The sequence below is a fragment of the Pleuronectes platessa genome, chromosome 13, assembly GCF_947347685.1.
Source record: "Pleuronectes platessa chromosome 13, fPlePla1.1, whole genome shotgun sequence".
NCBI lineage: Eukaryota > Metazoa > Chordata > Actinopteri > Pleuronectiformes > Pleuronectidae > Pleuronectes > Pleuronectes platessa.
In genome coordinates, this window is record NC_070638.1 from 16,976,283 (window position 1) to 17,001,954 (window position 25,672).

The 25,672-nt window shown below is 41.9% G+C and overlaps 2 protein-coding genes across 3 annotated transcripts in view; one reads left to right on the forward strand and one right to left on the reverse strand.

Moving 5' to 3' along the window:
• LOC128454524 (KN motif and ankyrin repeat domain-containing protein 4) lies at nt 1-23,743 on the reverse strand. Of its 2 annotated transcripts, none has more exons than XM_053437941.1 (10): nt 23,140-23,743; nt 8,231-8,308; nt 6,730-8,142; nt 6,067-6,142; nt 4,844-5,155; nt 4,600-4,684; nt 3,744-3,963; nt 3,517-3,659; nt 2,219-2,419; nt 1-719 (listed from the first exon to the last, which is right to left on the reverse strand). In XM_053437941.1, exons 2-10 carry the CDS (start codon nt 8,244-8,246, stop codon nt 627-629), a joined length of 2,559 nt encoding a protein of 852 aa, XP_053293916.1. In that variant the 5' UTR covers nt 8,247-8,308; nt 23,140-23,743; the 3' UTR covers nt 1-626. The 2 variants fall into 2 exon arrangements, with proteins under 2 accessions (XP_053293916.1, XP_053293915.1); XM_053437940.1 differs by lacking the exon at nt 23,140-23,743 and adding an exon at nt 13,830-14,248.
• Nucleotides 23,136-25,672, forward strand: part of LOC128454526 (angiopoietin-related protein 3) — a 6,109-nt gene continuing 3,572 nt past the window's right edge. The window contains exons 1-2 of the mRNA XM_053437943.1: nt 23,136-23,744; nt 24,124-24,234. Of these exons, the coding sequence (XP_053293918.1) occupies nt 23,238-23,744; nt 24,124-24,234 (618 nt within the window). The 5' untranslated portion in view covers nt 23,136-23,237. The remainder of the gene's footprint in view (nt 23,745-24,123; nt 24,235-25,672) is intronic.

Genomic DNA, 25,672 nt, shown 5'->3' on the forward strand with positions numbered 1-25,672 from the left:
ATCTATTTCCCCCCGATTTTTATTAAAAACAAACATTGTTACCTTCATTATTGAAATTGCTATAGCGATAAATCAACAGGTTGGTTTACATTTGTATTTCATGTACACATCATGCAGCATTCAACAAGTACTTTACATGTCCTGATATATTTTACACACATTTTATTTTATACAAAAAGTGCTGATCTGCCGCAATAATGGAAATAGCAGCCTCTGCTTTTCCTCCGTAAACAGAGAAGCACCTGTGATAAGGACCATTTTATCATGACAATAACAATTTACTTATTATAAATATATATTTTCCTTGCATAGTTTGTTGAGGGAAGCTGATACTTGATTGTGCAAAGATCAAGCCTAACTTACAAAAACACATTTTACTGCACAAGCCATCACAACAAACCCTTGTTGAAAGCCCCACCTCTCTCATTGATGATGTCATCTCATACAAAACTTGAGTTAATACTTGTGCGGCACAAGTCCTGGATTCAAAAACAATATCATGGAAGAAAGAAGTCAATCCAGGCACATAGCATCAACCTTAAACTGCATTTTAAGGTGCATCAGACGGAAAGGAGCACGTGTAAGAGGTTCATTATATCTCCAGATTCTGATCAGATTCTCCAGCTCTACAGAAGTCGAGCCTTAGCGTGGGCCTGCAGGAGGGCAGCTGTGTCCGTGTGGGAACCTTGCATGGCAATAGAGATGGCAGTTTGACCAAGCTGGAGGATAGAGAGAAAGAAAAGTCAAATGAAGTTTGACACACAAGATAAAGATTTACTTATCCACCTGTAATTTTAGCCATGCTGGCAGTATTCAAAATCAATTACTAGATGGATTTCTTCGAACTTTTGTGAGGACTTCAGCAGTAGCTTGAGGATGAATCCCACTGACTCTGTTGATCCCCTGAGATTCACTCCTGTTGTTAGAGACACAACTGCAGTGGCTGTTCTAAACCTGCCTGTTTGGAAGGGTGTTCTCTGGTAATGCTGGTTGCAGCTTTCTTTCTCTGGCTGTAAAAGTGACCTGCAGTCATTGAGCAGTAAAGACTCAGGCCACAGAACCCTGAAGCTGCATGTTCTGTGAAGCTCGACCCAGTGCACAGATCCCTGAACTGGTGAATCCGTTGCCGTTGACATGAATGCTGTGTTGTCCTGACAACGTCTCTTATGTTGATGAGTCACAGCCGCCGCTGCTTCCGAACGCTACATTCACAGTTTATAAATACTGAAAGTGTCTCAACAGCAGATTAGACACTGCACTTCCTTGGGCCTTTAATAACCCAGTTGCCGAGCGTGAAGCCAATCAAATGAATTGTTCCTCAGATATGGGTTCCACATACAGACAGACAGAGATTTATTAAATGATAAGACTGATTTTATTATGTTACTGCTGACATGTTCAACTGAACTAGCAAAAATTGAAATAGACTTTACATTCTAATCTGGACATTAGCGTGTGGCTCAGGTACAAAGCTTCTCTGCCTGGCAGGAGGACTCTTGTCATTGTGTTCATTGGAAGAGTTTCATGGTGCAAGATTGAGGCTGCACCTTGAAATCAAACACTAATCCGCATGGTTGCATTTTCAGTTCATAGGTTTAAGAATTCATATTTACTGGAGTTTAATTAGTCTAATTAATGAGGGTTTGTGTTGAGGTGAGATATAATTGTATATGTTGCACAGTTGAGACTGGACACCCGTGGTTTATTGTCTTTTCTTCCTCTGAAACTAAGGTGGACTGCATCAAAAGTAATAGATGCATATAGCAGCCCTCTTCCCTGCTTCCACTCGCTCCAGACTGGCAGATAAATTACTGTTGGCGGATTAGCTCATCTCAGCCCAGGGAGATTTGTCTTACTGTATCCCCGATTAATCCTGGGAAAGCTCTATTCTGCTGCATGCACACACTCGGTCCACCCACATGCACAAAGTATGAGCTCCCTTTTGAGTTCAGTTATGTGCGTAGTAAAGTTGTGCCATTTTCTTATAAAACCAGGATTTCACAAGAGAAATCGAGTTGGAGTTATCCTTTTGAATTCATGAAATCGTATTACCTCAGGGTGCTGCTTGTAGAATTTTTAAGAAAATGTTGTCCAATTATTTGTTATTCTTTTGGAAATATTCATACTGCGACAACTGCAACTATGTATCTCACACTTGGCTGTCAGGGGGTAATATTGGAAATATATACTCCATGGGACTTGTGCGCTTCAGTGTCACCTTGTCAGTGAGGGTGAGGTCACACTGGCTCCTCTCCAGCAGCAGCCGTGCGATGTGTGTGTGCCCCCTCTCCGACGCGAACATCAGGGCCGTGGTGCCCTGGCTGTCCTGGCTGTTTGTGTCGGCTCCACAGCTCAGCAGCAGGCGGACCATCACCACTCGGCCGTGTCTCACCGCCAAGTGCAGAGCTGTTTGGCCCGTCTGTGAGGAAAAGAGCGAGAGAGGATGGGACACAGACGGAGAATTGTTGTCGATAAAGGACTCTGTAGAGGGATGCAATTCCAGGGTGGATCAATCTTCAAAAAACACAAGACCATATTTCCCATAATGCAAGATAGTGTCATTCATTGGACCCTCCATGGTTTTCACACATCTGTGGGGCCTAAGGATACAATTTGGGGGCCAATGCTTGAAGTGGATACACCAGTCATACTGCCAGTCATTATAATCAAACCAAACATAATATTCAATTTGTATTTGAATAATAAAATTCAGGCTTGGAATATAGATCATGCAAAAATTTTCCTTTTTAAAGGTGCCTTATTACAAAAATAATTTTTCACAGACTGACGGAGGGGGACGGAGTTTTTGGATCAAACATACGTGATGATCCTTGCTGTTGCCTTATCACACAATACTGACAGTAGCAAGTGCTATAGTAGCCACCCTAATCCAGCAAATGCGATGTATGACTTGGGGGGGGGCTCCTGGTGGCTGCGGGACCATAGTGGCAAACAGAAAGTTGTCTTATGGGGAGGGTCGGCCCTGCTGTTATATTCTCACATCTTTTAAACTGCTCCCCCAAGTCCTTCACAGCCTTCTTTAAATGGCTTCGCTCAGAGGTGTGAAAGGAATTTTCAGAACTGATTTGTAACTATTATGAAATGCAAACTGATGCACATGTGAAAAACAATAGAGTGACCCTCCATTTTGAGTGGGAGTAGATGCAATCTTCCATTTAGACTGGAACAAGCTCCCTCATTATGGAAGTTGCTCCTCGTTGAACTCAGACAGACTAATTCTCCAGCTCCTTTTAAATCTCCTCTTAAATCTTAACCTTTTATGAAAGCTTCTACAGATGATTGACTCTGGCTCTTATTTACATGTACTAATCCTCGTTATTTACAATTCAATTATTTTTATGATATTGTTCTATTTTCTCTGCTCATGTTCCATTGTCTTATTTTCATTGTTCCTACCTTGTAAAGCGCTTTGTAAAAACATTGCTATTTAAATCAATTATTCATTTATAGAGTTATTCATTTTCTGTAATTTTAATCAGTGTAGCCACACGTTACCTGACTGGAGTGAATGTTGATGTTGCCCAGCTCCATTATCTTCCGGACCACCTCCATGCCACCAGGGCCATCAGGGGCCGTCAGTGAGGCCAGCATCACTGCTGTGTAGCCAGCGTTGTTCTGCAGGTTAACATTACTTACACCTGAAGTACAGAGATAATCAAAATTAACATTGCAGCGATTACTTTGTAAAAAAAAAACACAAACTGGTAACTCTGTGGTATTACCTGTTTCCAGCAGCAGGCTGACGATGTCGTAGCTGCAGTGGGACACGCTGTAATGCAGCACCGTGTTGCCGTTGTCGTCGGCCAGGTTGATGAGGAAGGCCAGTAGTGAAGGTGTGGATTTCTTCACCTCCTTCAGGTACATAGCCACCCTGCTGGCCACTGAGGCCTCTTCTGCCGCCGCACTGAACCAATACTGAAACAACACGACAAGGGCCTTCCTCTGGAGAAACAGACAGGAATACAGGAAGGATGGAAACCTTGGATGATGCATTCTGACATTTGACCAGCAGAGTGTACAGTACATGGACAACCTTTTAAGCAGTATTAATGGACTTGTTACAGAACATAACACTTACATATTGTCACTGGATTGTCACAGTATAAAGTTATTAAGGTGAACAGTTCAACAATTTAGCTATTTTCACATCCTAAAAACATGTAGCAACATTAGAATTTATTTTTGGTGGCAGTGTTTAGTCCAATATTCGCTTTATTTTGGTCTCCACCAACAAATATCTGTTGGTTAATCTTGCCTATGTTCAAAGCTAGTTGTTAACTGTGTGTATTGTTTGGTGAGGAGGTTGTATGTGATTAGTTTCTCACTGAAAACAGCCAGAAACATGGTTTCATTGGAGAAACAGGCTACAAAATCTAAACAATGCGCTGAAAGATACTAAAATGTCCTTAGCTGGTTGATATCAACAATACAACATATTGATTGGGCAGCTTTAAGTTACATTTAGTAAGTTGAGTCCTGTTTCCTGTTTACCTAAAGACATATGAGTTTAAGTAGCTTCAGTATTAATTAATGACTTTCTTTAGGTTTAATGAAAAATCTCTGTTTAACAACACATACCATATCATCGTTGGGGTTATGCATGTTTTCCATGTGCTCATTGAGGAACTGACATGCAGTCATAAAATCTGCACTCACAGTCTCCCTGAAAGAGAAGAACATGTGTGCTTGGTGAATCATCACGTCGGGGATTTACCTCACATATTCAGGAATACATTCTATTGAAATGAAATAAACATTTATTGGAGGAGCTATTTCATTTACTAAACCAGCACTGATAAAGCATTAGTTCTGGTCCTCTCACCTGCCCCCTGGGGTTGTTTCTGAGCCAGAGCACCTCTCCATCTGTTCTCCTGGAGGCTTTGGTTTCGTCTTGGGCATTTTCACCGGAGCTTCTGCTTCCACAGACGCTACGCCTCCATCTGTCCGCCCTGATCCTGTTCCTCCCGATATCATCTGTGTGTCTGGGCTCATGTGCCGCTCTCCCTCCACCCGTCTCATCTCTGGGTCTGCATCCACCTGGGCAGCAGCCATGTCTCCGGGGCTGGTGCTGCTCTCCTTCTGCCGAACGCTGTCGTTCACAACTTCTCTCCCAAGATTTCGAATTGTGGTTGTTCTTTATGAAAATTAAGGAAAAGAAAATTACGCATCATTTTAAGCACTGAATTCTTGGATCTCTCAAACACTGGGATGTTTAAATAGAAACAAAGATGCTTCAATTCCCTGAAAAAACTGCATTAACTTTATTGCTTTTTTGAAATTTACAGCTGCTGTCATCAACCTTAAAGCCAATCCATCCATTTTCCCCCATGATGTCTCATTTGGCTCGTTTTGGAGTAAGGTATTTGGAAGAGATTATTCATGTTAAGGATAATTTAGGATAATCCAATCACTCTTTGAGTCAATTCCTTAAGCAGCTGTGGCTTGACATAAAAAAATAGTAAAAAAAAAAGATTCAGCTGATTATTTCCTACAAGTGGATTGTATATCCCATTCAATGTTTTTTGTAATTCTGACCATTAAAAAATACACAGTCTTCTGTCCTTCAGGATTATTCTAATTTAGAATGATGAAATACATTTTGATCTGAGGCGTTGGAAAATGAAGAATGTATGCTGAGGTAGAGCGGTCGTCCTCCAACCAGAAGGTCAGAGGTTTGATCCCAGTCTTCCCATCTGCATGCCGAAGTGTCCTTGGGCAAGATGCTGAAACATGAATAGCCCCTCATAGAAATGTTTGAATGTGTGTGTGAATGTGTGAATTGCAAACTGTAGCGTACTTCACTGTAAAGTGCATTGAGTGGAGATCAAGTCTAGAAAAGCACAATATAAATACAGACCATTTACCATTTCATGGGACATGGGAGCCCGTGCTTTAAAGGGAGTGGTATTCATCATTCAGATTTAAATCATTATAATTTTCTCAGTCAGAGCCAGGCAAGAGTAGCCGAAAGAACCTCAAATTCAGTCGAGTTCCAATAAACATTACTTTTAAGCTCGGTAAAGGCAGTGAGAGCTGTTTACTAACCCTTCATTAACACCCCCAGAATGTTGGCTTGTTGACGTCTGGACGCATCCATCTGTCTTCAGGATGGATTTGGAGTCTGCAGGGAAGACGAGACACAGACGACATGATGGAATATCAACATGCAGATGAGCAGCAATGTTTTTAACATGGTTTGGATTCTTTAGACATAGCTTCACAAAGCTGAGTCACCCATTTTTTAAACTTCGATATACAAACTATATAAACTCAGACCATCAAGTACCATCTGATAATTAAAGTTGGAGTCTGAAGTTGACTAATGAACTCCATGATTCAACCTCTCCTATAGTCAATTTTAATAAGATAACATTTTCAGTGTTGCAGCAAAATAACAAATCGCCTTTGTTTCGATAAAGGCGATTTGTGTAATGTGAGCAGTCGACCTTTTGAAGACATAAACACTGAGAAAAAATAAAATTGTTACAAATGGTAACACACAAATTAATTACGTTTTTTTTTCAATTGTTAACTTAACAAACTTTATAAATATGTGTGTTTCCAACAAAGTCTTTTTTAAGGCTGCGTGAAGTGCAAATTTGACTTAATTTTCTTTTGTTGACTTTTGTGGAATATGCAGAGAAATGTTTTCTCTCTCAGTGAACACTAGGTACAGTGATGTAATGTACAATCTCTTGACTACAGTACCTTCATGCTGAATCCTGTCTCCATCATTGTGTCCATTTTGGATGTAGTAGGAGGTGAGGATGTCAACAAGTCCCATCATCTCCTGCTGCAGGGAGTTGACTTTAGGGTCGGGGTGTATGAGTGGCTTACCCCCCTCTCCTGACTCCTTGTCTGCACACAGACACGCCCACTGCTGATCCAGGAGCCTCTTGATCTTCTTTATGTGGGGGACGACTACTGCTGTGTCTACAGGCCCAGTTCTTACAACACTCAGGGAGCTGACATTATCATAATCTGTTTCAACAGATCTCACCACCGTCTCATCTCCGTCCTGGTCCACAACCACCCTCTCTGCCCGGACCCACACTGCAGGATTTGTGATAAGGTGCTCCACCTTCTCGTCTTTCCTCTTGCTCTCCTCCTGCTGCTCCCTCAGTAGGCCTACGGCCCTCTCGAGCTCCAGGCCAGTTTCATGGAGCTTCTGCTCGAGCGCAGCCACCTTCGCTTGCAGGGACGTCACCGTCAGCAGCTCGTCCAGATCTGTACTAGTCCTCCACTCGTGTGTTGGATTAGAATCGTCTTGACTGACAATGTGATTTTTAGGAAACATAACATGGCTTTCATGCCTGGGCCTTTTGATTTCCCTGGTACCATAGTGGGACAAAGTATGAGGGTCTGTGCTTCCATTCATCGAAGGGGCTTGGATCTGTGGATTCAGGCCCAGACGAAGCATTTCTCGTTCCTCTTGGAGGATGCCGATCTGAGCCCTGAGCTCTGGAATGACCCTCACCTCCATCTCCAGCTCCCCGACATGTTCAAGGGCCTCGGTCAGGCGCCTCACCAGCCCTGAGCAGTCCCGAGGACGAGGGCTATCTTGGGAGCATAAAATGTCTTCACAGGAGGTGTTTCTTCCTCCGAGGTGATCCCTAGAACTGTGGAGGCTGCCGGGGTCATCGGTGGACTCTGAGCTCTGTCTTAGTAATACTGTGAGAGGCAGACTGGAGGCACGGAGAAGATTAGGTCTGATGTGCTCACCTAAAGGCTGCTCATCAAACTCCTTGATTCTGGCCTCCATCTCTGACAAAGACTTGAGCCCTGTGGGAGAAAGGGGTCTCCTGTGATCGCGTGCCCAGGAAGCATAGCTGTGATGATCGGCATCGGACAATCGGGACCTGGGGCCGATAGCTCCGGTAGATCCCCAGAGGCTCGAGCAGTGGCCAGAACCAGACGGGTTGAGATGCCTCGGAAGAGTGCTGGCCCGGGGAACTTTGCTCCGCCGCTGGATCGGGACTCTTTTGATGGTGTTGCCTTTCTCTATGTCGTCTACGTATTTTAGGAAGTCCAGGTCAATTCGGAAGCCATAAGGGGTCTCCACTGAGTAAGGGGGCTTCCCTTTAATTCCATTCTCTTTAGTTTTATGCGATGAGATATTTCCTGCACACAGTTGAACACTAATTAAGTAAATCCATCACAATGAAATGTCTCATTTAGTCAAACTCAGTCTTTTTACGGACTTTCTTACCATTTTGTCTCTCCATTTTTCTTTTGTGCTGTTCTCCGACAATTTGTTGTCACATTATCTGGTTGGACCTTTGAGTATCTGACAGAGCAAACAAGATAAAAGCAAAACAGTGGAATTAAGTGAGGCCGCTACTCATGGAACACATGCTAGGGACTGTTTATAAGTGGTTGAAGTGATTATTGTGTGGTTATCTAATAAAATAATGAACATATGAACACAGGCATGATGGCACAACTGATGATTTTTGGCAATGGTTGTGGTGACTCACAAAACTAACATCACCCAATTACACTCAAGCGCCATCTCGCTCCTCTTCTCTGTCATTCTCTTCTCCTCTACAAGATTTTTTTATGTTTTTCTCACACTGTCACTGCTTCATTTCTTCCATGAACCAGCCAGTTATTATTCAACGCTGGCAGGCCTGATGTTCATTTGATTACAGCCCTGCCATCCACGACTGGAGCTGAAAATAACTTGAGACGTTCAGCCTAGCAGCATTGGCCAGCGAGGCAAAAATATACTCCTCCAGACGTAAATGAAGACAGCCATTGTTCTGACTCACTATGTTCCTCCCTTCCTTCTCTCACTTTCCCTCCAGTCTTCTTACAGACCTGTGGTTTACTTTTAGAGAACTTCCTTTAACTCTCTTGTGTTACATTAGAGTTGCATTTGTACTGTGCAGATGGTTCTACTGCCATTTATATTCCCTTATCTTTTTTCTTGTCTTTAGCTAGTCAATATATGAGTTTATTCTCTATGTATTCCAGTAGTAACTCAGTGTCCCTCCTTTCCAGCCTCACCTCCTCCCACCCCAAACCACACACGCCCCCCTCTCCTGACCACCAGCCTCTGTGGCAGCTCGCTGTCCTCTTGAGGCACCGCAGCCACTGAGCCGCAGCCCCAAACAATGTCAGCTATGCAGTAAACAGACAAACACCACCAAATGGGCCTGCTGGGAATTTTATCTTCCATCTTTCACACCCTCTCTGTTGGCCAAGAACAAACAGCAACAAATCAGCAAATTATGCACAGCAATGCATACCTTTTTTTTTACACACTGGGATATGTACATATGTGCTTGAACTCAATGATAGGCCCACCAAGCCTGGTAGTTTCAAGATGGGTGGAGCTTGTCACATATATGGTATGTTCAAATATAGGATAACAGATATTAATCTGGGAAAATATATTAAATTCCAGTTAGCAAACTTGTTTCTCAGTGAGTGTGAAGTTGCCGTAAGGGCTGGATGTTATCACTAATAACCAATATAGTTTTGCTACTGATTTTAAATGATGATACCGTCCTCTGAAGAAGCAGTAACATATTTTTGACCAATATTCCCTCTGCTTTTAGATCAACTGAATTTCCCCCTAACTTCAGCTTTGTACTGTTCAGTCTACAGAAGGTTCATGGGACCCTGTCTCAGCTGAAAAACAAAGCTAAACAGATCTGTGGTAAAAAACAGTCAATGATTGATCCAAAGTCAAAGTGAGCTGAAAGATGTTTCCAACAACGCTCTGTAGAACTGAGGGGAACTATGAGTCAGGTGACAGTATTCTGACAGATATGTGGATTTTTCATCATAAGAAGCCCCTTTCTCATTAGACATAGATACTAGATCCATTGTTCATGTATAAGTATTGACTATAGTAGCTTAAATACAAATCACATTTTTTTATTTAACAAAACAAGCCACATTCTCAGAAATTGGATGTCTCAAGGGAAAAAACATGAGCAGCCATTAAAGTGGACAAATATGATTAAACTGATAACAAAATAAGTAGGAGCAGCATGACCTTGAGCAAGAATTTCTTGCCAGTGCTCATTTGACAATTTCTACTACTTTACTTTACAGATTTCAGTCAGCCCGAATGAAATGTAGCACTCTCATGCAAAGTGACTCAGTCAAATAAAAGCATAATATTGAGCCCGCTCTGTATTTCATGCAGTAACTCTTCCCACCAGGTAGCCTACTTAGAGAAAAATTCAATAGTTATTACAGTAACTAAATATATTTTTCCCTAAATCTGGTAAAATGATTTATCACAGCAGCGTTCCTTCTCCTCACGGTATGTTTGGTTCTGTTGTCCACACAGAAACCTACAGTACACGTGTTTCACTGAACACACTGAAACTGATACAGCGTGCATGTTGCCACACCAGTGGACCTCTATCACACTCTTTCAGCACCCAATCTGAAAAGTCTAATTTTAGCTCATGCACGTGGGTGTAAAGCTAGAGTGCATTACACAAGGAGGAGATGTAATTTTATTGGAAATTCAAATTGGAGTTAATTCAGTGAACGTCCTCCGCAAAGTTGGACAAACCAGGATGACATGATTTCCATAGAGCCAGTGAAGCTTTAATTTAAAAGAAAAAAGCCTAATGTGGAAAGGCTGTATTAACAAATCTGTCAACCAATGCTGTGCAGCAGAGCACCTGTTACTGCCGATGTCTCAATCAGTCTCTATGACGGCTCTGTCATCACAGTCAGAAAGTAGACGACTTCAAGAGCATCGCTTTGTGGCAAAAATGAAGTTTACTATGTATGAAAAAAACTGTTTACTGCTATAAGTTCATATCAAATGAAAGGAAAATATTTACTTTAAATTTCACACTCATATTTTGAGATATGGATATTGAGAGATGGCTTATTTACCTTCGCATACACTGGAGGCAAAGGGGATCCAGCTAGACTAGCTCTGGTCTTGACAACCCACATTGTTGAGCCAAAAAGTGCCGCGAGTTACCGCTAACTTTCAAGAAAAAGTAGTGAGTCTAATATCCAGCCCTTTCTTTATGCTGTCTACTTACCTACTTGCTATCTAACATACTTTGATGGGAAGATCACTTATGTTTTGTCCATGCAATATGAGACCTGGAAACTTGCGGCACACTATGAAAGTGGTGTCTATCTTTTCATCTAAAATCAATATTCCTCAAATGTCAAACCAGTCCTCTGAACTATCCTTGGGCTTGTGGCTATGTCAAATGGTTTTGCCTGCTACAGCTAATCCAAAGTTGAATGTGTAGCATTTAGAAAGAGCAGTATGTTCACTTTTAGACTACAGCTTCTAAAACAAAGTGAGAAACAAACTGCACTAGCCCACATGTTTCTTACATACGAATATAGACTCGCTCAAACATTTCATCCTGACCATGTTGCCACAGAGGAAACAATATAGCAGAATAACGATCAGGCCACTGCTGTGAGTCATTGCCTAAATCTGTCCACATTTCCGTGGCACATGTTTTGATTTCGTATGCTGGGCCCACCTCACAGGAAACCCAACAAATGAGAAGTAAAAGCAGGACCAAGCCAAACAGGCCCGAGCCAAGCAGCCCTTCGCACCACTACACTACTGCTAAGCTAGACAATGAAATGAGTTGATTTTTTTGAATAAGGTTTCCTTGGTATCCCACTATAACTCTTGCTGTAGTTAGTCATTTTTTCGGGGGTGTCTATTTTGCAAGATTCAAGCTCTTTTGGACTCTGTGTCCCCACAACAGCTGTTCTCCTCCTCTCAGGCTCTCAGTAAATGTGTTCCTTCTCACACAGACCTTTTGGCTCTGCCTGCATAAACCTCATAATCACAACATCTCTGTCCACAGCATTCTTTACTCCAGCCACAAACTAAATTCATGACACAGCAAGAGGCAACCTCCCACCAAAGCAACAATAAATGCTTGAGCTTCAAATGAGCACAAATGGATCATTTATATTTGTTTGTTTATCGTTCACTCAATGCTGGGAACAACAGGACGTTTGCTACAATGCAGAGTTTCAGCCGTGCTAATATGGTCCATTAGTCCATTAGTGTTTGATGGAATGCCACAAAATTGTGTACACACTTTTGTTGTCCTCAGAGGATGAATCCTAACATATTTATCCTTTTGTTCCACCATGGTTGAAATTTAATGTTTTGAGTTAGGTCCTCAGCTACTGAATGGGCTGTCATGCAATTTGATGCAAACATTAGATCCAGGTTTTTCCCGGCACAGGCTGCATTCCGAAAGCACCTTAAGCGAGATACTGTGCCGACGGTGAATGGTGTTTGATAGAAAAAGCTTTGCATGTAGAAAACCTATATGAGTGTGTGGGTGAATGCTACTTGAACTGTAAAGTGCTTTGGGAAGTCGACTAGGCCAGAAAAGTGCTACATGAATACAGTCCATTAACTTTAATGTTCCTATAATGATTAAATGCTATCACTTTGGGTGACTTTTTCATTTGGCGCCACCATCAGGTCGAAATCTTAATGCTTGGTGTATGATCAAAAACCTGCTAATTTCAGCCTCAGCTGGACATTTGCGATAAATAGCGACTGTTAGCAAAATAAGCTAAGATAGTGAATGTGGTAAACATTATACCTGCTAAACGTCAGTATATTAGCATTGTCACTGTGAGCATTACAAGCTGATGTTAGCATGTAGATCGATGTACAACTAACTACAATCTGACAGAGGTGCTGCAGTTTTTCACAAGTTATTGAGTTTGTGTAGTCTCACGTGTTTTTAGTTTTGTGGGTTCACATGGGGTGAGGTTTCAGATCAGTCCCTTTGTATCCTCTATCACATTATCCCAGTCAAACGCTCATGTTTATTATGTGTTTGGATAAAAAAAACACTTTTTGACACCGCAGAGTGAATGCCTGACTTGTAAAATTTTAGACAATTGACGTAATTCTGAACTTGGAAACCTAACAGTGAGGTTTAAAAACCAGGAAACTCTTTTCATCTTTCACCCTGTCCATCTGTATTCACAGCATATTGTACACTGCATGTATAAATGTTTCCCTGTCAATGTTCTGTTCCTGGAAAAATGATTCCTCTCCTCCAACTTTTGGCTGTACAGTCTGTGGTTTTTCCAGCGCATAACTCTAAACCCTGTCTTCTGTTCGGAGTTGATTTAGAAACCATAGCCAACTGTTTGGACTCAAGCTCCCTTTCCCCTCCTGCTTGATCCGTCTCTTCTTTTTCTGTAAAACTTTTTACACTCACTCTCTCCAAAATGACTTCCCTATAGACATTGCTCAAGTTCTATGAGTTCTTCTTCAGTATGTATTTCTTCTTGGGGATCTTTTTGGGACCACTGGAGTTGTCCTGGTCCTGTTCCAATACCAACAGGGTCAGAGGTGGATTGAGGCATCTAAGCCTCATTGAGTGGTATGTGAAGCCAAAGCTCAGGATGAAACAGCTGCCAGTGGCTTCACGCATTGAGGAAAGCTATGCAATGTTAACATGGCAAGGTTAAAATAGAAAGTGTGCCGCCTGGGCGCGTGTGTTTACGGGGACATGTGTGTTTGTGTTGCTTCAAGTGCTTTTCTGTTCAGCATGTGTAAATAGAAATGTAATCAAAATGTAAATGTAATTCAACGTTTTATCTCTGAGAGGCAAATGTATCCCCCTGAAAGTCTGATCAGTATTCAGCACAGGCCCAGGAGATACACTCGACACAATTTGTTAAACCATTTATAGTCAAATGCTTTTCTGATCCTGAGTTTAGAACAGATTTTTATCAAAGACTTTCAAGGTCAGCATTCAACATCTCGAGTTTGTGAGATAGAGACATGAGATCAATATTAAATCAGAGCTTACCTTGTGACATATGTTTAGCAGTTTCCTCCACTCTGTCCTCCTGATGTGAGGGCGTGTTTGCCAGACAGTTCACTACAATCTGTTTTCAGCTCAGCCTGTCTGTCTGTCTCCTGAGAGGGCAGGGGAGAGCTGTCTGGGAGAGTGGCACGCAGCAGCAGTTTGGGAGATGCCAATGTGCAGCCCCTGCCATAACAGAAGCTGGGGTTGCTTGTGTGCAAAATAGTGCATGGAGCAGGGAGGGGCTTGTGAACATGCCTTTCTTCAGTACCCACTGTCCTACCAAGACTGACAACTGGGGGGCTACACATGAGAAACCACGCCCACTCCTCCAGACGGCAGCCAATTGGAGTAAAGAGGCGCAGCCGGCTGCGAATGACGGCCACTCTTCCCGAACCCGGGTGACAGCCTGTCAAAGTATGGAGCATATGGTATGAAACAAGAGAAAGTACCAGAGTCACCTTACTGTGTACCGTCCATAATCATCTCGGATAACACCAGTGACTATGCAGTGCCTCACAGACCTCCCGGTTGCTGAGTGTAACCCTGTCCAGTGCTATGTGGTCTCTGTCCTCTATAATCAACTGAACAGGAGGAGAGAGCAGAGGGCTTGGTCCCGCTCATGAGGGTACATGTCTCTCATTCTTCATGGATCCCTTTTCAGCCCATTACCAGCATCTCCCTCTGAGGCATCACCATCATGCCAGGAAAGACATCCCATCTGCTCTTTGAAAGGGCAGTCGGAGTCAACTGTTTGATTGCTTGTTTGATGCCCGGTCATACTTAATATGTCGGGACAAATCAATAGTTGGCTGCAGGGATGGAATTGTTGGTCTGTCCACTTTGTTGCAGGCTAACATATTGCAACAGCTATCAGATGGATGTAGACATTCATGGTCCACAGATGATGAAGTTCAATTTTATAAATTAATCCAGGGGATGAATCTTTTAAAGTTTTGGAAACCTTTAGCAGTGCCCTGGCTTTTCCACTTGCACAGTCATGGGTTTTTCTTGACTCATAACCTAATTTGTAATTATAAACTATGGAACATAAATTCTAGGTGCCCATAGGATGAATCAGAATGGCTTTGGCAGTCCTACTCTTTGATAATTTTTGTGTAGTCCACTGACATAACCTATAACTTCTCAATACATCAACATGTACTTGATGGACTGGTATAAAAAGACATTCCAGTTCTACTGCAGTTTTATTGTTATAGTGTTGGTGATCCCTGAATCCTTCCTCTAGTTAGTATCACCATTTGTTGTTTGACATCTGTCTATGCATGTTCCCCTGAGGATGGCTTCCTTTTTCATATTCTATTCAATACTATACTACTGATATATGACCCTTGTATTTTGTGTTAAGTACTGATTAGCAAATGTTAGCATGCAAATACTCTAATATGATAAACTTGATAAACATTGAATTAACTAACAGTATGTTAGCATGATAGCTTTAGTGTTAGTATGACAGAGATGCTACCATGGCTACAGTTGCAATCAGAAGTATTCAACCCCCCAAAGATTTTAAGGATTTATCAATTAAAGTTGACAGAATCTTGCTCTTTTAGCAAAATTCTGCTTCGGATGACTTCTTTATTAGTTGAGTGATACAGAAAATCAACACGGAAAATGCATGATGTAGTATTTGGTTGTAGCAGTATATTTTGTTAAGATAGCCATGTCACAATTATTCAACCCTATATAATATTGTTGTTTTTAAAGCTGTCTGACAGTTTTTTTGTCTTAAAGTTGAGTTGAAACATTTTTAAGCCTTTGGGAAATCTATACTGATCCTTCATTTGCTTCAGCTGTGATGCATATATAAACCCCACCCATGAAGGTATTCAAGGTGAGTTGCAATCATGGGAAAGACAAAGGAGCTTCCACAAAAGCTGAGAGAGGAGATTATTTCATCACACCTGAAAGGCCTTGGGTAGAAGAAGACCACAAGGAACATCAAAAGTCGACTAGAATATGCAGGAGAAATTTGGATAAGACTACTGAGTTTTGGGTGACAGTTCTATGGACTGATGAAACCAAACTGGAACTGTTTGGACGTATGGCCCAGCGGCAGGGGTGGACTGGCCATCTGGCATACCGGGCATCGTCCCGGTGGGCCGTTGACCCAATGTGGGCCGGTCTGGTCTGCTATGTTTTTTTTTTTTCTCTTCTTCCTCTCTAAATTCCCTCCAATTGGGCCGGCCAATTGGCTACAGAGGGCTAGCAGTGTGTTGCCAGCATCGACACATATCATTGGTCTATTGTTTGTCATTGTCAATCAATCATGAGCTGACAGGCTCAGAGAGCCCTGACAGTGCTGTCAATCACAACACAAACCAGGGTGGGGCGGGACCTCATGGCATTGGCGGGGGGAGTCGCAGGACGGGCTGCTGCTGAGACAGAAACTTAAAATGGATAATAAGAGTTAAAAACGCCCGGGTGGCACTGAGAAGCATCGGAGAAAAAAGCTGAAGTCTCTGGAGGTGGAGGCTGCTACATGTGCCAAACTGACGGACCTGTTTGGAGCCGGGTTCACCAGCCCAGCAGCAGCAGGTGCGCCGGGAGACGAGCGAGGAGGACTCGACAATGATGAGCGAGTGGAGGCAGACATGGTAAGTAACGCTGGCCTGGGGCTGGCTAGGCTACATTTTTGAGACATGTCCAAAACAAAGTAGAAAACGTTTTTGATTTTGTTTTAATATGCCGAATTGTGATATTATGGGTTATTATTGTTCAGATGATTTAGCTAAGCTAGCTAAGAGCTGCTAACGTCGTTTACTGTAGCCATAGCAACAGTAAACTTTCTGAGCTGTAAATAGAGATGCAGAATCAAGCTATATTGAAAACAGAATACAAGTAAACCTATAGGGAATAATTAGTTTAATTTGAAATATTTGCCATTGAATTTATTTTAATCTTTCAATTCATTTATTGTTTACTGAGGTGATAACTATTTAGTAGGTATAATTTGTGTGTAAATGTGTTACTTTTACTGTAGTTTTCAAATGGCTGTGTATAGTGCTGTCTTGAGCATTTTCAGGCATTGTCACAATGATCTGACTTTTTTGCATTGGAAAACACTAAGAAAGTGTCCTAATGGAAACATCATACTTCATAAGTATAATAATTTTCAAAAGGTTTTAAAAGAAACACATATCCAAAAAAGTTCTCAACTCTAGGTGCAGGACAGAGGAATTTTTTTTCTTTATTCTTCAGACATTATAATGTATCCATGTCCTTCTCAGGTTGACCACTTGACATGTGAGAGCCTGAGGAGTTGTTCCCCCTCTGTCCATGTTCGAGGACTTGCTCTCTGTCTGCCTCCACTCTCTGCCTTCACTGTACCAAAGTTTGTCTGTTGAGTCTCCTCCAGTCTGGTGAGTTTATCATTTTTTATGTTTTATGAAATCATACTTAATTTGTGATGATTAGAGACATTATAATGTATCCATGTCCTTCTCAGGTTGACCACTTGACATGTGAGAGCCTGAGGAGTTGTTTTCCAGACACAGGTAGAGCTGGCAGGGGCGTCCCCCTGGGCCTGCCCTTTTGGGCTGGGCTTCAGCTGCAGATCTAAAGGCTGCTTCCAGGGACATGGGGCCCTCAGCCTTTGTTTTTCTTTGCTTCTGCACCTTACAACATACATCACACCTTATTTTCACACATCCAAACACTGTTAACACCACTGACGCGTAACATATTTTACACATCCCACTACGTAGTTAGAGCTATCTTGATTTGGAGTTAAATAAATTTACTTTTGGCTTGAGAGGTTTGTGTGTGGCCTCCCTTCTTGTTGCCATCTTTGAGCTAGGTGGTAACAGTAGTATGCATGAGAGAAGACGCCGCGAGATTTGTGGACTTCTATGTGGTGTCCGTTGATAATGTAGTGGGCTGGTCTGGACAGACAATGCCAGGGCTGAATTTTTGTCCCAGTCCACCCCTGCCCAGCGGTATGTCTGGCGTGTGAAAGGCCAGGCTTACGACCAGAAGAATACCATCCCCACAGTCCAGCATGGAGGTTGGTCAAAGATAATGTTGGGCTGTTTTTCTGCGGAAGGAACTAGCAATCTTTATTGTGTACATGGCATCATGGATTCACAGAAATACCAGGCCATTTTAAAGAGGAATGTGATGCCTTCTGTTGACAAATTAAACCTTGGTGATCATTGGACTTTCCAGCAAGACAATGATCCAAAGCAAAACCTCCAAGTCCACCAAAGCTTGGTTGAGAGAAAGATCCTGGAACGTCCTGGAGTGGCATTCAGAGTCACCAGATTCAAATTTGATTGAAAATCTTTGGTGGGATTTAAAGAAGGCAGTTGCAGCATGGAAGCAATCAAACATCACTGATCTAGAGGCTTTTGCACTTGAAAAATGGGCAAAGATTCCAATCGAGAGGTGTAAGAAGCTTGTCCGCACTTACCGAAAACATTTTTTAGAAGTTATAAAAGCTAGAGGATGCGCCACAAAGTACTGAAGCTGGGGGGTTGAATAATACTGCACATGCACATGTGTTGAAAGAGTTACATTTTTCATTTGAACCTCAAAGTTAAGTCAACTTCTGTTGTCAAAATAATTAAAATACGCATCAATGAATATCTTTTGTTGTTTGATGAGGTTTTTTTGTCATTTATTGTCATTATCTCTCATCCACATCCCTATAATGTCTATTGAGGTGAGGGGGTTGAATATTTCTGATTGCAACTGTATTATGCTCTTTCTTTTACTCCTATAGTCTGAGTTCATCCCTCTTTCTCTACTCTCGCCATTTCTTTTTTCTGTGCTTATATTTGCGTTGGGGTGCAAGTGACTCAGTTCGCCTCCTCAGGCCATGAGAAATTGCATTTCCCGATGTACTGTATGAACCCAGCCTCCAACTGGCAGCGCCCAACTTGAAAGCAAAGTTACCCGAGCAATGTTTATGAAAAGTCCATGACATGATGAGGCGAGAGAGCTGCTCCTGGGGTTGCAACCACCATGTTGTGCCCCGCCAGGGATGGAAAAGGAATTAGCAAGAATTAGAAAGAAAATACTCCTTTTCCATTACCCAAGCAGACAACCGACTCCGAGAGGGATATTGTGGTTTAACTCGAGGGAGAGAGAGAAAAAAACCCAGCCTTTATTGGACCAAACGACTGCTGACGGACTGACCACATGCGGCACAGCAGAAAAATGTTCTCAAAGGCAATTTCATAGAAAGATTTAGAGTTGCATCATATTTGAGGAGAATCTAGGCTACAAATTCTCTTTTTTATTTATATTATTAGTTGAACAATTAGTTGTTAATTATTAACTTGAACAAATAGACGTTTTTGGCCCACACAGTGAAATGCATGAAGGAAGAGGCTGATTGCAAGCTGCAGGGTATTCATTTGAATGTAGTTATTACTTATGGAAACTGCCTTCTAGTGGAAAGTGTAGCTGGGGGTGGTTAAATATCACTAAGCGGCAGGTCTTCTATTTAAAAAAATCATGTTTTTGAAGCTGTGCTAATGGAGAAAATAAAATTATAATAATTTTATAATTTAATTCTAATGAGTAAATTTCCGTTTTTTTTACAATATGTAACTGAAGAGACCACCACAAATGGAAAAGTTTAAAGTAATTTAATCCACAGGGTATTGTCATGGCCTACATCCGTCAAATGGAGTCAAACGTCAAATGGAGATTTGACGTTTGACATTATGTAACTGTGGCTTGTGGTCAGGGGAGTTACAGGTTGTGCTGTGGCTGCATTGGCCCACTGAAACCGGGTAGTTATGTATCAACGACCTATGAATCAAGACCAAGGCCAAAGACCCTTGGCAACTGACGTTATTTACAATTAAAGATGCATAAGCCCTAATTCAAGCTAGGGTTTCATTTGAGGTCATTGAGTAAGAACTGTATAATTCTTTGATAACCATTGAGAGTATTTAAGCATACATTTTTCATTTATAACAATAAATGTTGTGTAATATATGTGTTATGCCAGTTTACATGACTATCCCTATGGTAATACTAATGTAAGTACATGGAAGTACTTGTTTAAGATAGAGCTCTGGGGCATCCTCATCTCCAGAGTCCACCTGCATATATAAATCGACCCTAATATATCCAGGTAAGCAAGGCAACAGAAGAACAGACAGTGTAACAATGACAATTAAGCAGCATTTGATTTGATATGTGCCATCGAATCAAATGTGCATTTAAATTAAATAAATTCCATTTAAATGTATTGTTATATTTACAAAATAATCTTTGTACATGTTTAACTGGAATATATCCTGTTGAACCTTTGGTAAAGTTTTGTACCCCTACATCTACTTTAGTTGGACCCCTCCTTATAAGAGTTTTTGTATGTCAGCTTCTCTGTCATTGTATATTTAAGTTTATTTGTTAGTTGAAGGTGATAGTATAAAATGCTAACTGACTTCTGATGTGTCATTTGTTTTGGGGATCTCATACAAAGACATTCATGGTCCGGCCCTTTCCATCAAATAATTCCCAACAGAGACATCTTTAGACTCCAGAGGTTACATAAGGAACAAGGGAAACGAAACAGGAACAAAACTGGTGCAGGGGCTGAGGCAAGGTAACACAAGGCAACACGAGTGAGGGTGAATACTACTAGACACAAAGGGAGTTGGTATTGCGTCTAATTTGGGCGGGGCCAGCAATATCAAATAGGACAGGAGATGAAATGAACAATAGACACCCAAGGAAAATGTTTTTCAAAATAAAACAGGAAATGATATTCCAGTCCAGAAAGTCACTCAGAGCAGCAGATCAAGATATCTGCATGTGGCAGTGGGCATACAAACTGAGACAGTACAGGCCTGCACCATCCTGCAGCACATGGGACACACTCAATGACTTTTGAAGGCAGACTCACTGTTGCTACTTGATGAGATAAGCCATAAAAAATAGGGCATTGACCACACGAGGGACACTGACCTCCTCTCTGAACAGAAGAGACTGGATGGCATTGACAGAGCTAATCAAGAAAAAGGTCATCGGCGGAGACAGTGATCTCCATCACCAGTGGTTTGAGACGACAAAGAACCAGTTTGTCATCCGTTGCATCGGCTTGTGTATGTGTGTGTATTTACAGTCATCAAATCAAGCCAAATCCACAATAATGAATATGTTAATATATATTCATGAGTTCAATATTTCATCCCATGCATGTCAAATATAACAGTCACTGGCCTGCTCCCCCGTCATTGTTTATCACACTCACACACTCATTCTCCATGACCCTTACACACTATACTTTTGAAGTTGCTGTTGCTCCATTAGTGGTACATGTGCACCAATTAATTCCCCCCTCAGAAACAGGGCCCCCATGGCTGAAGTCAGGGTTGTGGACTTTGTTTACTGAGCACACACTGCCGGGCTCATACACTCCTGCTCTCATATGTGTAGTTAACATTTAACAGAGGAGATCCAGGGTCACCACCCAACAGGATGCTGATAGCAGGTTATATTCTCACTCCTACTGAAAACAGCAGGGAGTATGCACCACAAATATGAGTTTGGTTTATTGCATTGTGTGGAGAGTTAGAGTTTCTGTGGCAGAAAAGGAATATAACCATTTTTTCAGATCACTAACTGGAATGTTTCACTCCATCCATCCATTATCTACGCTGTTTATCTGTTTAAGGGTGAGGGGGAGCTGGAGCCAATTCCATCTGGGATTGGACGGGACGCGGGATACATCCTGGAGACTTTCACTCTCACATTAAGACCTGGTCAACTTAGAGTCTCTAATGAATCTAGCCCCAATCTGCCTGTATTTGGACTGTGGGAGTACAAAGTACCAGGACAAAACCCAGACAGACACAGGGAGAACAGCCATTCCATGGTCAAATGAGAGCATTAAAGCAGTTGTTCGTATTATAAGTAAGACTATGTGACAACCCTGGAGTTGTCTGCTGTGCTTGTATTCTGTTTCTGGATCCTGTAGGCGGAGTCAGCCTTCATCATCAGCAGTGATGTGGCGCACCTGGGGGACTACTACTTAAGAGACCTGCAGACTGGGCTCTGGTCTCTCTCACTCACCGGGTTGATCTCCACATGGACATGTGGAGGTGTTCTCGTTGTCTTTTGGTGTTTTGTAATAGTAGTTATGTAAAATAAATGCTATATCTTCAGAACTTGTGTTATTCAGGGTTTTCTTGTTGCACACCTGAGCCAAGGTGTAACAACTACATCCACACTACTATATTTTTGTTTGAAAAATAATCAACTCTGCTACGGCTAAGCCAACTCCTGAGTTTTACAGGTGCTAAAAGTTTGGTAACGCTCCCAGTTTTTTTTTCTTTTGGTGGAAAACTCTAACTCTGCATTTTAGTGTGGACGGGAAGAAACCACTATATTTGGAAACACTATCAGACATTCACAACCAATTGCTCATTGGATCTTTTTGGTCACGACGTAGCCTTCGCGGATTTATCAGGCTCCCCATTCAGAGATGGCATTTGCCTTGGTTACTAGTGTACCACAATTACAAGCATGTTGCGTTTGCTAACAGCTGTTGTGCAGTTAAATTTAATTGTGTAGGAGACAACAATTACTGTGTCCAGTGGCATTTGCAGGCCCACATGGCACACCCATGCCCATTGTATGGTTTCTCAGGCATGTTAGAATGGATGCAGATTAAATCTCATGTAGCCATAGAGTTAACATGTGGTATTTTTGTCTCAGCAGAAACAATCCACAGCTCATTACATTACGCACATATACACCTGCATAACATCTATACTGACTCACCACTGGAGTAAAATAAGTAAACTAGGTCACTTTAAAAATTAACCAGCCACACAACAGTCCCACTGAACAGCCATGGCCTCAGTGCAGGTAACCACAGGTCATCTGTTGAAAACACAGAGTCCTACTGTCATGGCCCAGAGAGAGAGAGAGGGGGAAAAAATGGCTTCGAAGGAATAAATGAAACTGAAAACGAATAATTTTCACAGTGGGATAAAATTGGCGCCGGGTAAGTATTATGCAAAAAGGTGAATTACTCCTCTCTCAGTACATTTTACCCAGTGGCTGCAACAATTTCAGATTGGATGGAGCTAAATTCAATGCATTATTAATTGCGTTGAACATATTAAATGCAGGAGAAGTCATTAGTAAACATTTACTTAATGCAAATGTCAAATCTAAGCACTGAAATTGTAATACAGATGAATATAAATTGAATTTGAATTGACCAATCATCAGGAGGAATCTACCTCTCGCTTACAGATATCGATCAGACGAAGTCAATCATTAACCTGACAGCAGACAGTTTGTGTATAAAACATGAGATGTGTACCCATTGGCTCTCCGTCCAGTCACAGAGGAGGGAGAAGGCTGCCAGACGTTCCCCTGATGTCATCGACACACTGCTGGTGAAGCATCAACAACAACAACATGAGAATAATGATAATTCCAGTAGTGCTCGTCCTGTCTGCTGCCTTCCTCCCTGCCCTCTGCGGCAAAGGGGACCCTACCGTCGTCCAGGCCCGGGCCTCGGCTGAGACCCGCTCCCCCTTCGCTGCCCTGGACGATGTGCGTCTCCTGGCGAGCGGCCTCCTCCAGCTGGGCCAGAGCCTGCGGGAGTTCGTGCAGAGGACGAAGGGACAGATCAACGACATCTTCCAGAAGCTCAACATCTTCGACCGCTCCTTCTACCAGCTGTCGGTGCTCGCCAGCGAAATCAAGGAGGAGGGCGAGGAGCTGAAGAAGACCGCCGTGGTGCTGAGGGCCAACAACGAGGAGATTAAAGGCCTGTCTTTTGAGATCAACTCCAAGGTGGACAACATCCTGCAGGAGAAGACTCGACTTCAGAACAAAGTGGAGGGTCTGGAGATGAAGCTGAGCAGTCTGTCGCAAGGCCTGGTGACCACCGAGCAAGCGGTAGAGATCAATAGCCTCAGGGTGAGTGACCTGTTGTGGATAGATGGAGATGTCCTTAATGTTTCACTCTTCATATGCATCGGGCCTGCAAAGGGACTTTTGGAGACCATGTTAATCCCATCAATGAAGATTTTTTAAACCAGTAATCATGTATTTCATATGAAAATACATAATAATAATTTATTTATATAGCCCTTTTAAAAAACAATTTTACAAAGTGCTTCACAAACATAGATACAGAACAAAGGAGTAGATATGAAATATAGTGTACTTTTATCAGTAATGATACTTACACTGCTTTGCATTGTTTTCCTCATTTATGTCCATAATACTGGCTCAATGTAGTACGTATAATACTACTAACAGATCCATCTTTACCTTTTTTTCTTCCAATGAGCAGGCTGTGATCCACAGTCAGGAGACGAGCATCACCGAGCTGCTGAACGCTGTGAGGGATCAGAGCGACCAGATCAACTACCAGAGGGACAAGATCAAGAACCTCGAGGAAAAGGTAGATGTTAGGGACAGTATGACAAGTATGCAGGAGTAGGGGAGAGCGGGGTAATGTGGGACATTTTTTACATTTGCTCCCATCTAGGCGAGCTAAACTGATGTATCAGTAAAATTTACACATTTCCCATTAATTCAGGATGTGATCAGAATGTCTTCAGGACAAAGGGCAGTGAAAATATGATTGTTTTAAAAAAAGTGGTCTTGTGTCACTTACTTTTTCAACTTTAAAAACTACCATAACAACACATTTTGTAATAGTTAAAATCCTGTCAACCACACATTCCAAAACTAATAACGGACTAGTAACAGAATCATGGGGATTGGTCAATTAAGCACATTTATGATTATTATGATTCATGTGATCTCTTGCACACCCTAGCTTACCTGCACAGGGACAGGGATATTGTTTTTCTCTGCGTTTTCAACTTAACTGGAGCAAGGCCATGGAACTGGTCAGCTAGTTGTTTCAAGTGTTTGGCTCCTCCTCCATCTCATCTGTGAATATTCTCTTTACCTCAGGTACTGCATCCCAGGCTACTGATTTTACTTCCCCTTTCTCTTTTTTCTTTATGAATCTTTTGAGGGTTGTCTTATCAATATTTCTATCCCTTCCAGCTTTTCTTAAGGACTTCTTTCCTTGCATGACCTCAGCGGCTGCACTCTCCATCTCTGCGAGGGGTGTTTGGGCCCAGGTTGTCTTCCTGGTGTAGTTTCTTGGCATGATGGTTTTTCTACAATGTTTATGACATTAAAAATAAAACATATATAATGTAATATAACACAAAAATATGTTTAAGACTAAACTTAACTTGTGCTTCATGGTGAGGTAAAGTGAGACACTGTCCCACTTTACCCCACAGCATTTGTCCCACTTTACCCCGAAGCCACAATTTTTGAAAAACATCATCTTTTAGCAATTCAGGCTAATCTTCAGCTAGCATCAATCACATGGTTTTATATGTTGGAAGTTCACCAACATGTATGATCTAAGTTTTTCTATCTGAAGCAATTTGTTTTGACACAACAGTTGATTAAGTTCAAAGCAAGAAAATTTACTTTTACATGGAAAAAACACATTTTTGTGAAAAAACATACTTTCCACAGCACCAGCACCGACTTCTCCTTCATTGCAAGGGGGGAATGGGAGGGGCTTGAAAACATAATAGTCACATGACCACAAATGTGTTCCGTTGCCTAGATACAACGGGTGTTTCACATCACCCGATGTCCCACATCACCCCGCTCTCCCCTACTGTCTTTTCAAGTGTGCTCAACCAGATCCAGTCTTCACTTGTGATATTTATAAAAATAAAGAAGAAAATCAAATAGTTACACCACACTGATGTCTTCCACTATCCGAAGAAATATTGTGTACTATTAAATGCTTATTACTCTAATGCCTTTATTAATACGTTTTTTATGACCATTGGTATTTT

Excerpts from the sequence above, each read along its gene's own strand:
- LOC128454524 (XM_053437941.1), bottom strand. Across the intron at positions 4,685-4,843 it reads GAAACAACCCCAGGGGGCAG|GGAGACTGTGAGTGCAGATT; the intron begins GTGAGAGGACCA and ends CTTCTCTTTCAG. Across the intron at positions 3,964-4,599 it reads ATAACCCCAACGATGATATG|AGGAAGGCCCTTGTCGTGTT; the intron begins GTATGTGTTGTT and ends CTGTTTCTCCAG.